Source organism: Numida meleagris, chromosome 3 (genome assembly GCF_002078875.1).
Source record: "Numida meleagris isolate 19003 breed g44 Domestic line chromosome 3, NumMel1.0, whole genome shotgun sequence".
NCBI lineage: Eukaryota > Metazoa > Chordata > Aves > Galliformes > Numididae > Numida > Numida meleagris.
Window position 1 is genome coordinate 87,568,227 of NC_034411.1, and position 13,637 is coordinate 87,581,863.

The 13,637-nt window shown below is 37.7% G+C and overlaps 1 protein-coding gene across 16 annotated transcripts in view; it reads left to right on the forward strand.

Annotated features, from left to right (window-relative positions):
* DST (dystonin) overlaps positions 1-13,637 on the forward strand; it is a 299,648-nt gene that overhangs the window by 270,204 nt on the left and 15,807 nt on the right. For all 16 annotated transcript variants that reach the window (XM_021391636.1, XM_021391639.1, XM_021391637.1 and 13 more), the window contains 8 exons: positions 67-186; positions 4,434-4,603; positions 5,160-5,319; positions 6,695-6,889; positions 8,063-8,191; positions 11,205-11,348; positions 12,194-12,382; positions 13,197-13,326. In XM_021391636.1, the coding sequence (XP_021247311.1) occupies positions 67-186; positions 4,434-4,603; positions 5,160-5,319; positions 6,695-6,889; positions 8,063-8,191; positions 11,205-11,348; positions 12,194-12,382; positions 13,197-13,326 (1,237 nt within the window). The remainder of the gene's footprint in view (positions 1-66; positions 187-4,433; positions 4,604-5,159; positions 5,320-6,694; positions 6,890-8,062; positions 8,192-11,204; positions 11,349-12,193; positions 12,383-13,196; positions 13,327-13,637) is intronic.

Sequence of the window (13,637 nt, forward strand, 5' to 3'; positions counted from 1 at the left end):
TCAGGACTTAATGTTTGTGGACATCAAGTGTGTTTTTAACTCCATGCAAATCTCACTTTCCTGCAGTTTCATGAAGCCTGGCACAAACTTATGGAGTGGCTGGAAGAATCAGAGAAATCTTTGGACTCTGATCTTGAAATTGCAAATGACCCTGACAAAATAAAGATGCAGCTTGCACAGCATAAGGTGAGTCATGATTGCTGAAATACAAGATGCCCAGTTAAATGCAAGTCTGTCAGCCTTGTACTACATACAAGGAGGTAGACTTCTGGTCTCACTGCAATGAAATCGTTATTACCATAAAACTAAATGGTGTGTTACAGGTGAGGAGTCAAAAAAAATGCTCTTCAAAGAACGTGATCTGTGGTGGAATGATTAATTATGAGTAGGAAAAACATAATTACTGCACCATGGAAACTTAAAAAAAAAAGAAAGAAAGAAAGAAAGAAAAAAAAGAAAGTAATGCTCTATCAGGGAAGGAATCCTTTTTTTTTTTTTTCAATCCTTACAGCAAAAATTTGCCATCCAGTTACTTTGTTTGGGCTTTTCCTTTTAATACAAGAGGATGACCTCAAGAATGAAAAATATTCTATGTTTTCATTGGCAGTTGCTTTTTAAGTCAAGTGGAATTATTAATGAAAGTCTCCAGAAAGTATAGTTGAAACTGTTAGTAGAAAAGGTGATCTCTCTGTATTGAATTCAAAATTCCAGGAGCACTTTTCCACAAACTCAGCTACTATATGAGAAAATGTAACAACCTCCTCTGTTAATACAGCTTTTTAAACAAATAAAGTTGATGTAAAGTTAAAGGGAGCTCTGCAGTTACATCAGCCAAAATAAAATGAAGGACAGAGGAAGTCTACTTCATTTTTACTTTTGTAAACAGCCTTGAATGATGTATTAGTGAGGATAGTGTGGGTGACTGGTTGAATCTTCAGAGACAGGCTGTATCTAAAGATTTATCTTGGAGCAGTTTCTTCAGAGACAAAGTGTTGAAAGATCATTTATTTTTTTTAATTTTGGCATACATTTACTTCTACTTTTCACACTGACTTCAGTGTTCTACTTTTTACAGTATTATTTCATTCTGCAGAATATACCCAAAGTTTTGCATCTCATCTCTCTCCCTCTGTGTGTAGTTTCTGATGATCGTTCTTACCTCTGGCAAGGTTTGCCCTGTATGAGTGGTTAATGCATCTGTCTGCTTCATATTTTTATCGTTTTAATTCCTATTATGATTTAAGTATTGTTTATCAAGCAGGATAACATTCTCTTCAGTGTAAGAGAATTGGCTGTTGGCCAAACAAAAATAGCTTTACCTACGTTTGGTGTTAAAACTTTTAGATAAAACGTGCATTAACATTCTGTTGTGCTAAATCTGCAATTTTGGTTTGTTCTGGGATCGTTGTTGCCAGAACTTGAAGTCAATTCCGAAGATTTAGAAAAAGGTCTTTCTTTTAAGATCATCTTTCTTCTCTTCTCTGACGTTATCAATAATTTAATCCCTCTATTTCTTTTTTTTTCTTTATAAAATGTTCAAATGCCTCATGAGTACAATCAACACATTCTGACTTCGCTTTGAGGTCCTTTGAGGTCCTGGGGTTTGACATTCCTCCTTTTTATTCTCCTCCTCTCTTCAGAAGTTTTAAACTTCATGTCCTACTTCTCCTTTATATCTAGAGCAGCACATTTCAAGAACCCAGACTTCCTCATGCAGACTGGCAGATTCATCAGTTCCCACAACGACAGATTTTCTCCAGCTCCTTTATGCATTAACTACCTGCAGAACATAGCTACTTAAGTTCTTGATTCTCCTCTCATAAGGAGTGGGCAGGAGTGTGGGGACACTAGGATTGAAACTGGTGTTTTGGAGGAAAAAGATCAATGTGTATGAGAGAGGGAGATTGGTGAACTTTGTGACTTTAAACTTCAACCAACCCCCCTCCCTCCCCCCCCCAAGAAATCAACTCAATTGTTTTTTAATGAGCTGTCAAACCTCCCAACACTGCAACGTCCTTCCTTGTATTTTGAATCTTTTCCTTCCACTCCCACATATACCCATTTTGTCTGTCTTTTCTGTCCAACCTTGAAGGTTTCCTTGCTCCATTTAGTTAGCGATTTTACTATCTGAACTAAATGTGTGCTGTGTGTGTGCTGTAAGCAATAATTTGGACTCGCTCCTTGCCAGTTGTTACTGCCAAAAAAAAAAAAGAAATGGCCCTGAAAGAGAAAAGCCAAGAGAATGCTTTCTGTCTCACTTACATCCAGTGCGTTGCCAGGGACTTTTTGGGGGTTATTCATGGTCTGTTTATCAGCATTTTTTTTCTCATTTTTAGAAGTCAGGAGTGGAAAAAACCCTTTGTAGGTCATTCCATTTCTGTGCTAATGCTGATTGTTTCTTAGAATACATCTCTGTGAACCTAAGTAATTTTATCTGTGTGCTCCTGTCTTCATTAGAATGAAGGTAAATAATTAATTACTGAGATTTCATTCACATTACCTGTCTGCTCTTGGCAGCTGAAATGCCTTAAACCAAAATTTGCTCTCAGTTATGCCTCTGTAATATCAAATGAAAGTAGATTTAGTATAGTGTGTGCAGTCTCTCAAAGAATGAATTGACTGCGACCTTTTGTTCACTTTTAAATCTGTTTTTAATGTATGATCCTCCTCTGACAGCAATTTCTTTATGCCAATCAAGAAACATGCATGTAGCTTTCAGTAGTTAATAAATGTCATGAAATAACAAACAGGAGCACTACCGTATGTGTTGTTTGTGTTGATTGAACTTTCTGGTTATTCTGAAAGGGATTTTTATGTTTATTGTAGTTCTAGGTTGACAATGGCATTTGTATTCTTACTTAAAACATGATTCCTTGTTTTATTTGAGGAAAATGAAAGAACGGTAGGGAGACACTCAATTACAAAACAAATGCTATTTTTTTTTGCTGACCAATTTCTCATCCTCAGTTCCCTCTGAGTCCTGAAATAACCAGAAAACCAGGGCAGCGCAATGCAAAATATCAGGAACCTTGAGTCACCTTAGATGAAGTTAGCAGACCGTCTCTGGCACAGCCCAATGCCTACCTCTTTTTACTTCACATACACTTCCACTCCACCTGACATGGATTCCCATCTACAAGGTGTTAATGACTCTGTGAACACATGGGAAAGTTGGTGAAAGAGTCATAAGCTACCAGGGTCCAGGCTGGTGCACAGCAGCTGGGAGCAGCTTGCAAGCTGGAGATGAGTAGTCATGCATGTGCTGGCAGTGACTATGTAGAATCTTTGCAATTTTTACGTGCCCTGAGAAATTATGAGTTTTAAATGGTAATTATTTCCATGATAGATTTTATGATATTAAACATTGCTCTGAGAGAGAACTGAAACTCCCATTTCAGCAAAGAAGGAGCAAAAACTCTTTTGCCTGGTATTTTCTGGTATTTTTTTCTGTCAAAATATTCAATTCTGGCTATACGAGACTGTTTTCTTATTATTTTCTCTTTTATTTTATTTAACTGGTTTTCTACTAGCAGTTCATGGAGGTATGAAACGAAACACTTTAAGCATTACTGTCATTCAAAAGCTGCTGTGCAGGACTGATTTTATCCTTTGGCAGTGTTCATTTATTTAATTATTTACCCTGTAATTCTGTTTACATCTCTGCTTTATCAAGATGAACTCTATTTTTGTGTGTTCCTCTGTTCTGTGCAAAGCTTCCAGAGGCTCCGTGCCAAAGGAGTTGTCAGTGTGGGCAGGCAAATGCAGCTGCTATGTCACCTTTATCTTCCAGAATCCCTGGACTACAGTAACCTTTTGCTATTGTTACTTTCATCTGTGTTTATTGAAATGTCATCTGGCTGCTTCTTATACCTAAATCTGTATGCTTTTGGCATACAATTCTTGCCTATTGTAGCAGGCTTCAGTCTTTAGAGGGTTAAATGCTCTTGGGTGTAAGTCCCCCATTTTGACCCTAGCGAGCTAAAAAAAGAATGATCTTTATAGCCTCTGGGGTGCTCTACACTAGTTTGAAATCTTAAAATGTAGTGTAAAGAGTGCTCAGTTTAATGGTTCCCAAACTAGTAGTCCTCTCACATTTTTCTGTTTCCTGGACAGCCTCTTGCTGAAATGTAGGACTTAGGAACTAAGGTAGGACAGGAACCATCACTCACTGGAGAAGGAATTTCCCAAGTTGTTCCTGTAGATGTAGAACTGCTTCCATTCCCAGAGAGGGATAAAAGGCGCGGCCTCTGTGAGCATCAAATTCCACATGATTTCATCAGTGCTAACAAACTAAAAAAATTATTGTAAGCTTAAAGTTTTCTTGCCAGAACATTTACTATTTATGCTGCAAATAATTTGACAAAGATTAGTTAACTGTGAGCTGTAAGCATTTGATGCTATGTAGGTGTTTTCTTTTTCTTCCATGTTCATAGGAATTCCAGAAATCTCTTGGTGCCAAACATTCTGTGTATGATACCACAAACAGGACTGGACGCTCCTTGAAAGAGAAAACCACTTTGGCTGATGATAATTTGAAGCTTGATGACATGCTCAGTGAACTAAGGGATAAATGGGACACAATTTGTGGAAAATCAGTGGAAAGGTAAAAGAAAACCAATTATTCAGCAGCTGAGAATAAGGCTTATGAGAGTTCTTCTGCCTTCTGTTTTGGCTTCTGTTGTGCAAAAGTAAAACCAGAGTAGCTTATTTCGTAATTTAAGACTGGGTGGGAGGGACAGAGGAACAGCTCTCATCTTTTTGGAGAACGTGCTTTGTGCTGGTCAATGCAAATGGGCCGGATTGCCTGACTGACTTCATTGGTAAATTCCCACTTGAGTGGAGTCTGCCATGTCCCCCCAGGAGCCAGTGTGTCTGAGTATAGCATACAGAAGCAAGGAGAAGATTACCTACTTCAGAGACAGCAGAACATCTGCTTTGTTTGTGACTGTTCAGAGCTCAGAGAAGCATTGTGTTCATCCCACTGTGAACTTCAGCTTTTCTCATTTTTTTCCCCAACTGTTTAAGAAGGAAAACACTGCTTTAAAGCTGTTAGTTGTTACCGTTTAATGCTGAAAATGTTTTCCTAAAGTATATTTCCTTAAAATGAATGATTTTTAACTGAATTTATTCTTTTCGTTGTGCTCATTTCACTCCCTCAGACAAAATAAACTGGAGGAAGCCCTGTTATTTTCAGGACAATTTACTGATGCTCTACAAGCTCTCATTGATTGGTTATACAAAATTGAACCTCAGCTAGCAGAAGATCAGCCAGTGCATGGAGACATTGATTTAGTGATGAATCTGATTGACAATCACAAGGTAATTCCAAAAACTTTCATCTTTTTTAATGACTACACTGCTTATAAGTGTAGCATTTTAGTGCTATCTCATTATTCGGCTATTCTGTAATTTTAAGAGCATGGAATATTTTTATAACATAAATATGTCATTGGCAATGGAAAATGCTGTAAAACAGACTTGGAAGAAAAAAAACTGTTAATAACTCACTGGTACCAGTTACCTGCCAGATATTTGATTTAGTACTGCTATCTTGTGTCTCTATGAGTATCATGTCAAAAATCACAAATTTGCATTTATGAATATGTGTGTATGGGAAGAGGTGTCAAAAATGATTTTACTGGAAAACTTCTGTGGAGGAAAAGACAGGATTTTATTCAGTACATCTGCTAACCAAATGTCCAGTGCAGTTGCTGTGACTACAGCAGCCTTTATGAAAAGAAAAGCATTGAATATTTCAACCCTGCAGAGCTGCTGTAAATTCATGGAGAAGAGCACTTGCAATGCTTAAGTCACGTAGAGAGTTTCACAGCGAGACTAAGGCCCAGGAAACCTACAATGGCTGCAGTATTTTGTCAGTGAAGTGTTCTTGGAGATGGGAGCAAGTAGGGGATCTAGGACTGTTCCTCTGAACTGCAGTTCCAGTTCAGTATGTCAGAAGAAAAAGCTGCTGAAGTTACTGGTATTGCAAAGTCTACATGCATCTGAGACTTGCTCTTCTACAAGTATCCAAAGACTGCTTGGTGAGAAGAAAGTGACTTTGTCACTCTTGAAGAAAAATATTTGGAAACAGAAGTGATCTATAAAAATTAGCCCAAAATGTGCTTGAATTGCTTTTGAAGTCCCAGTGTATATCACAACAATGTTGTAGTCAGTGGCATGATATACTGCAGTTGTCATATTTTCTTTTAAGGGGTTCTACTTTATGTAAATGGAGCTTGTTCTTCCCATGAATGTGAATGTACTCTCTCTCATAAATATATGAATATGTAGTAAGATCTACAGCCAGATTCCCCAGATAAGCTTTTAGTTTTAGGTTTATGGTTTTAAACCTTCTCCTTGATTGTTAGCATTTTATCTGATCTTCTCATGCTGTGGCAACCAAGCACGTTAAAGCTGGTGTGGTAAGTTTCCCATACATTGCATCAGGACGAGGTGTTCTTAAGGTCTGCCTGATGTTTTCCTGCCCTGTTCCAGTCTTGTTAGGATAGATTGTAGATATCTTCATATGAAATCTAATGAGCAGAACCTGTGTGTTTTCCATCATTTTCTGTTATCCTGGACTGAACTAAATTTGTATTTTGATTTCTTCTTATAACCAGTTGTTTTTCAGTTATTCTTTGTATTATTATGTCTTAATGAATTAAACATTTCAAATGTATTTGGTGGTACCTAGGTTTTCCAGAAGGAGCTGGGAAAAAGAACAAGCAGTGTTCAGGCTCTGAAGCGCTCTGCCAGAGAGCTTATAGAGGGCAGTCGTGATGACTCGTCCTGGGTCAAAGTCCAGATGCAGGAGCTGAGCACTCGCTGGGAGACAGTTTGTGCCCTGTCAGTATCCAAGCAAACACGGCTTGAACAGGCTCTCCGACAGGTAAAAGAGTGATACTGATGCCACGTATCCTATGTGAGAGGTAGATAAAATACTGTCTAGTCTAGTTGACAGAATTTTAATTTTATTTTCACTTCATCTCATTAAATTTCATTTAATTTTGTTTGAAAATATTCATTTTCTTGCTTGTGCAGTTTACCTTTTCTTTGTCCCGTTACCAAAATATATAAATGGTACCTCTTAGCATTTGTTTTTAGTACACTACAAATACTAATCAAATTTTTAAAAAACATTACCATCTAAGGAAATCACTGAAGTTACAAATGAGCATGAAGAGTGGTTAGGAACTAAACCCCCATCTCAGGAAGCTGGAGATTATAATCATATTTACACTCTTTGTGCCTTATTAAAAAGAAGTAAATTTGTGTACTAGAACCATTTTTACATTGACACAATTACAGAAACAAATTGATTTGTGATGAGTACACTCAGGAACTACAACAGACTATGCATGTCAGTATTGGCTGGTCCCAGTTCCAAATTAATAGGTCCATCTGTATTTATAGTAAACCTGAGATACAGTGCGAAGCTCTGTGAAGGCATACCAGTTTGGCTTGATGCTTGATTGGAGCTCTACCAATAGCAGTATATCCACTGTCTGTAAAATTTCTGCCCTGCCATTCCGAGGGTATTGTGTTCATCCAGCTCTTTGGTCTCTCAGTAGGAAATATTCTGAGTTACTTCAGACACTTTGTCTGAATATGGCTGTGCCTGAAGGTGGAACTTTCTTTTTTTTTTCCAATCATGAAAAGGTCAGTCACCAATGGGCTTTCAGTTAATTTTGCTTAACCAGTGATTTAGGCTTTGCAGAAAATACGGTTCTCATTTCTCCAGCTGGTCCATGAGAGCACCTCCTGTGTAATTTGTCAGCATAAAGGCATGACATTCTCAACTAAGCTGCAAATACACTATAAATCAGATGGCTAAAAGCATGACCGGGCTTTTAGGCTTCCTATAATTTTTTGGGAAGCATGAGATATTTTTACGGTTATGAAAATGTAGTACTGTATATCATTGACTTTTTAATGGAAAGTTAATGTGCCAGTACTGCTGCATGATTAATGGCTCCAAATCTGGGCTCAGTCTGCTTGTGTAAGCTGCAGCGTGTCTGTCGGGTCCCCTCATCAGTGACCATGCCTTTTTGTATTGTAACAGGCAGAGGAATTCCACTCTGTTGTTCATGTCCTTTTGGAGTGGCTGGCAGAGGCAGAGCAGGCTCTTCGTTTCCATGGCGTCCTTCCAGATGATGAAGAGGCCTTGCGTACACTGATAGACCAGCACAGGGTAAGCAAGAAAGTGAAGAGGGTCCTCTTTGTTCTAGGACATCTGTAAGAAAGAAAAAGAGAGGAAAGGAGGTGAAGTCTATCTCACGTAATCATATTCTATGTGGAGCCAGGAGTTGGGCTTTATGATCCTTATCGTCTCTTCCAACTTCGGTTATTCTGTGATTCTATTCAGCATCCAGGATTTGTTTTTGCAACTGTTTCTATGTAGAAGTTAGAAATTTAATGAGTTTGACAGTTTTGTAACCATACTTAATGCTAAGTTGTTGTTTGAATCATTTTGGCTAATTAAGAAAACAGTGGGCAAGTAGAAAGTTGCTGTAAACATTTAGAGACAGATTAATATATGCTGGAATGTAATCTGACAGTTATTACACAGGCAGTTAAAATAACAAAAGTATGTCTTCTTAGCATCATTGAACTAACCACCATAAACTTTCAAGGTCATTTGTAAATGTCAGTGGAGCGATGTTGTCATGCATTAGCCTTCTGTAATGGTGGAACAGCATGCTTCATGTTTCATGTACATTAGGTACTGAAATATTGCAGTGCCGTAGGTATCGCAGATACTAGATTACAAGTCACCAAACTGATTTTGCAGTAGTGAAATGGGGAAATAGCTAGATCAAGTGCCGAACTAAAAAATTTAGAGTTCCTGTTTTCCCTCTACAACATACAAGCCTGTTTAGGCCCATGCAAAACTCCTTTTAAGTGCAGTGGCAGTAATATAAAGAATGTAATGTAAAAATAAAATCGCCAGTGTTATAGAATGAATTATAGTAGATTTGTTTGTTACTACCCTGAAGAAAGTTACAACAAAAATTACAGAGTTAAAAAAGTGGAAAAGCATCTTGATTAAATTGAGTTTGGGAGTAGTAGCACACAGAATGCTCACTAAAACAACACAAGCAACCTTGATGTTAGATGTTTAAATTTGCTAAATTATGCTTAAAATTGTTGAGTAGGCTTTCGAAGATATTTTGCCACCGCCGCTTTCTTTTTAAAGGCCAAATACTAGCAATACAGACATTTTCAACCTGAGAAAGATTGTGACACTGTTTCTTTACCACTCCATAAGCACGTATGTGCAAAATCTTTCTGAATGTGTGGTCTCTCCTCTTTCACTTACGATTTCAGCTTTTAAGATGGAGAAAAAGCAAAGGGAAAATGGAATTCAAAATTAGCATCAAGTACTACATGTATGTGTAATAACATTGTATTAGTAATCTCAAAGCATACTAGACTGCTGTGATATTATTTGCACTGATATATCTTCTTTTTATAACTCAATGATTATTTAAAAATAGTTTTGATGCACTTTTGTATCCAGCTACATGGTGAAGATATTTTGTCCGAATGGTCCATCTTTAAGGCCCATTACCTATTTTTATTTCTTGAACTCTACAAATGATTTAATGAATTCTAGTTATCTCAGACAGTGAGATTTCTACTGCTCAGCATTGTCTCCAGGGACTGAAAGGTGCAGTGGATTGATATGCTACATTAGTTAATAAAAAACATCCCATCTCCTCTCTTGTAAATGTGTCTATATCACTGGTCTGCCACAGAGTTCAATACAGTTAGTATCCTTTAGGAAGGGAAAGCTCAATATACTGCAGTGTGTTGCAGATCTAGATTGTGAGATCAAAAGGTGGGCAAAGAAAACAAGCATTGTCATTGCTTGTTTTCCTCCTGGCTCTTGTTTCTTTTGTGGTAATCTGTCACTACAGCCCACTTGGACCACTGCAGCCCACCTCAACTTTTCCAAAACCATTTTGAGCTGTAATACTGTAAGAACTGGCAGGGTCTTATGAGAGGACTGCTATTATGATTGAGTCTTAAACTCTGTCATCAAAACATAGTTAAAATTAATTAGTAACGAATCCCAGTATATACACAGCCTACCTATCCCAGGCATTTAGAACGAGGTACAACAGACTTTTTTGTATTTCTGCTTCATAATACGTTCATATGTAATTTGTTGAGGCACAGGACAATGTAATTGTGAGTTGTAGAATCTGTTTTTACAATATTTTGGTGACACTGAACTCTCTAAGATCTGACTTGGCTGATCTTTAATTTTTGGAATTTAAGATAATCCTTAGTGGAGGGAGGAAAGAAGAGTTAAGTTCAACTTTCAGAGATGTGGTTCTGTTTTGTAGCTCAATTAGAGATTGTAGAGTATAAAAACAAACAAAAAAACAATTCCACTAGGCACTGAGAGATGCTGACAGTTTCCATCTCACGAAGGCATACAAACTCACACAAGATAGAGAGAAAAAAAAATAGGCAGAATTGTAAAGCCAATGAAGTAATTAAAAAGCAAAACAAAAAAAACAAGGGAAATATAGAACGAATGGAAGAAGTTTTGGTTTCTGGCTTTCCCCTCTCAGTTCGGTTCCGATCTTGCTACCCTTTCTTCTGCCAGACTCCCTGGGAACATCAGTGGCTATGAACGTAGATACTCAAGGCTGTAAACATCCTTTTGGTTTTAGAAGACTTTTCCCACATGGCAGAACCTCTGAAAACAGCTGGTTAATTAACAGTCTCTGTTTCTGTTCTCCCTAACTCTCCCTCTCAGCTGCTGAATTTTCATGTTTGTGTTAGTTTAGTATAGCTGCTCCTGAAGCCCTCTGTCATCTTCTCTGAGCATGTAATTATAGTTGGACATCTTCAGCCTCTGTTAGGAGCCTGACAGTTTATTATGAAGAATTACTGTAATTGACAGACAAAAAAAGTCTTCTGAAATGTTGCTAGTAATGATTCTAACCATTGTATGGCTGATCTACAACACTGCTAAAATGGCATGATTTCCTTTCCTTTTGAATAAGGGCATATGTGTTTCCAGTACTTACAGCATTGTGGGCTGTAAGTTTTTTTCCCTCTGGCCTGTTGAATCTGTTTAGATTTTGATTGATCCAGAGGCTTGTGACATTCTAGATCATGCAGAAATTATTCAGATTTCCCTTTCAGCTTTTGCCAACATCTAATTGAAATTGTTGTTTCTGATTTAGGAGTTTATGAAGAAACTGGAAGAGAAAAAAGCAGAACTGAACAAAGCAACAGGCATGGGAGAAGCTATCCTGGCTATCTGCCATCCAGACTCCATCACCACCATTAAGCACTGGATAACAATTATCAGAGCAAGGTTTGAAGAGGTCAGTATATCTCAAGCCATCTTCCTTGCAACAGTTCTTCTTTGATTGGAACACAGATGACAACTAACATGGTAGTTGTACTGGGAGGAAATGTTCCAGCTGTTAAGAACTAAACATTTGAAATATCCACAGTGATGAATGTGAATACCATGCTTCCCTAGGTTTTATTTTAAAACTTACAGAACTTTGAGAACTAAAGCAGATGGTCAGGCTTCTTTGTTTGTATGTATTAAAGGAAATAGTGCCTGACGTTTCCCATGTGAGGAAAGCTAATAGTTTCTAGGGAGAGAAATGTAAAACTTAGAAAAAACTACAAGGCAAACTTGAAACGTTTTCTAATTGCATTACGAAGGATTTAAGTCCAGCCTGTAATTAATCTAGGAGATTTCTAAGTTATTCAAGTGATTACAAGTGAGTCTCAAAGAATGTACTGAACTCTCAGTTGCTAGAGTATTTTTTGTGTGTATATGAAGTTTAAAGAAAAACAAATACTAGTGTTAGCGAAGTATGGCTTCAGGAGTGTCCAGGAGGAAGACAGACCCCAAATCCCATATGATTTACCAACTTAGATGTATGGTCTGATTGGGTTCTTAGTCTGTTGCCAGACTGTGCTGTTTCCTGCATTTAATAGTAGGTAATCCTGAGTGTGAAAAAATGTGATTGAACTGGAAGTTCTAGTTAGTGCCCAGCACAGTTAGTCCTTGGCCACTACATCTTGCACCTTTGATATTCAAATATAAATAGGGCTGGGCAGAAGCTTTCTGTTTACAGTTAGCAGGACAATTCTAAATATGTCTTGAAGAATTTCAGATTTGCATATAATGATGTGTTGATTCTTTATCAAGGTATTAGCTTGGGCCAAACAGCATCAACAAAGACTGGCAGGAGCTCTGGCTGGACTTATTGCTAACCAGGAATTGCTGGAAGCCTTGCTGTCCTGGTTACAGTGGGCAGAGACTACGCTTACTGAAAAAGATAAAGAGGTTATCCCCCAGGAGATTGAGGAAGTTAAAGCACTTATAGCTGAACATCAGGTAAGGCATGCTAAGTGACGCGTATGTCCTACATGTTCAAACAGATGCTCACATCTCAGCTAGGCTTTGTAATCAAGTGTCAATCCCTTAGCTATTTTCTCTCTTAATCACTAAATCACTTTTCAAATGGTTAATTGAGTCTTTACTGTGCGTACTGTATGCCTCTAGTTTATTTAACATAATTGTGAAAAAAAAAAAATCAAAAATTCAGTGCTGTGCTGTTCCAGAAGCAAACTTATAACTCCTCCTAGAAACAAGGATGACAATAACCACGTGAAATAGGTGATCGTACTAGTGTTGCCGTCTGACTTTACTGATGGATATCTAAAAAATATTTGTAGATAGCCAGAGGGAGCTACTGGTGCAGTGAATGCTTGTAAGCTTACCTCAGCTTACACACCAGCACTGTCTCATTTCTGAGATGTTCTCTGGACAGTAAAGAACACCTGAGTACTCCTGAGTCAGAAGTCTGATGGTACACCTCCTCACCATAGACGCCTAAGGTGTAAAGGAGTTTGACAAACTGTTTTTAGATTTAGACTTCCATTAAGAGCCAGGCCATAGTAGTCTTAAAAGCTTATACTTCTGTTCTGTGGGAGTTTGAGGGTTTTTTTGTTGTTGTTGTTTTTAGGTTGTTTTTTTTTTTTTACATATAGAAGCCTCTATTTTATCTCTGTCTGTTTTGTGAGGTTGGCATTATTAGATTCTTTCTGTGCTGTTCTTGTAACTTTGGTGTTTTGCTATTGTATGACTCTTACATTCTTAGGGTCACTTTTGTGTATTGTTAATTAAAACCACTTCTATCTGATTGTAGACATTCATGGAGGAAATGACCAGAAAACAACCTGATGTGGATAAAGTTACAAAGACCTATAAAAGAAAGGCACTTGAACCCACTCCTGTACAATCTCATATTCCTGTCCTTGATAAGGGGAGAGCAGGAAGTAAGTAATGAAGTGTTTCGGATAGATCTTACACACTATTGCTCTGTCTATGAAGATAACTGATTACTAATAACCTAGTAACAGCAAAACAGTCCAGTGAAGTAGGGTAAAATTCTCTCTCGGGTGATTCGTCTAAATCTCCTGTATTTTTCATTGTGAGGTAACTTCCTATAACAGACTTCTGTTTTTAAATTTTGACCCACAGTTCCTGAATATTTACTTTTATAGTTTACAGACTTTCGTGCGCTACTAAACTTCCAAGAGTGCACGAAGTATTTTTGCCAACCTACAATTACTTGAAAGTGCAATCG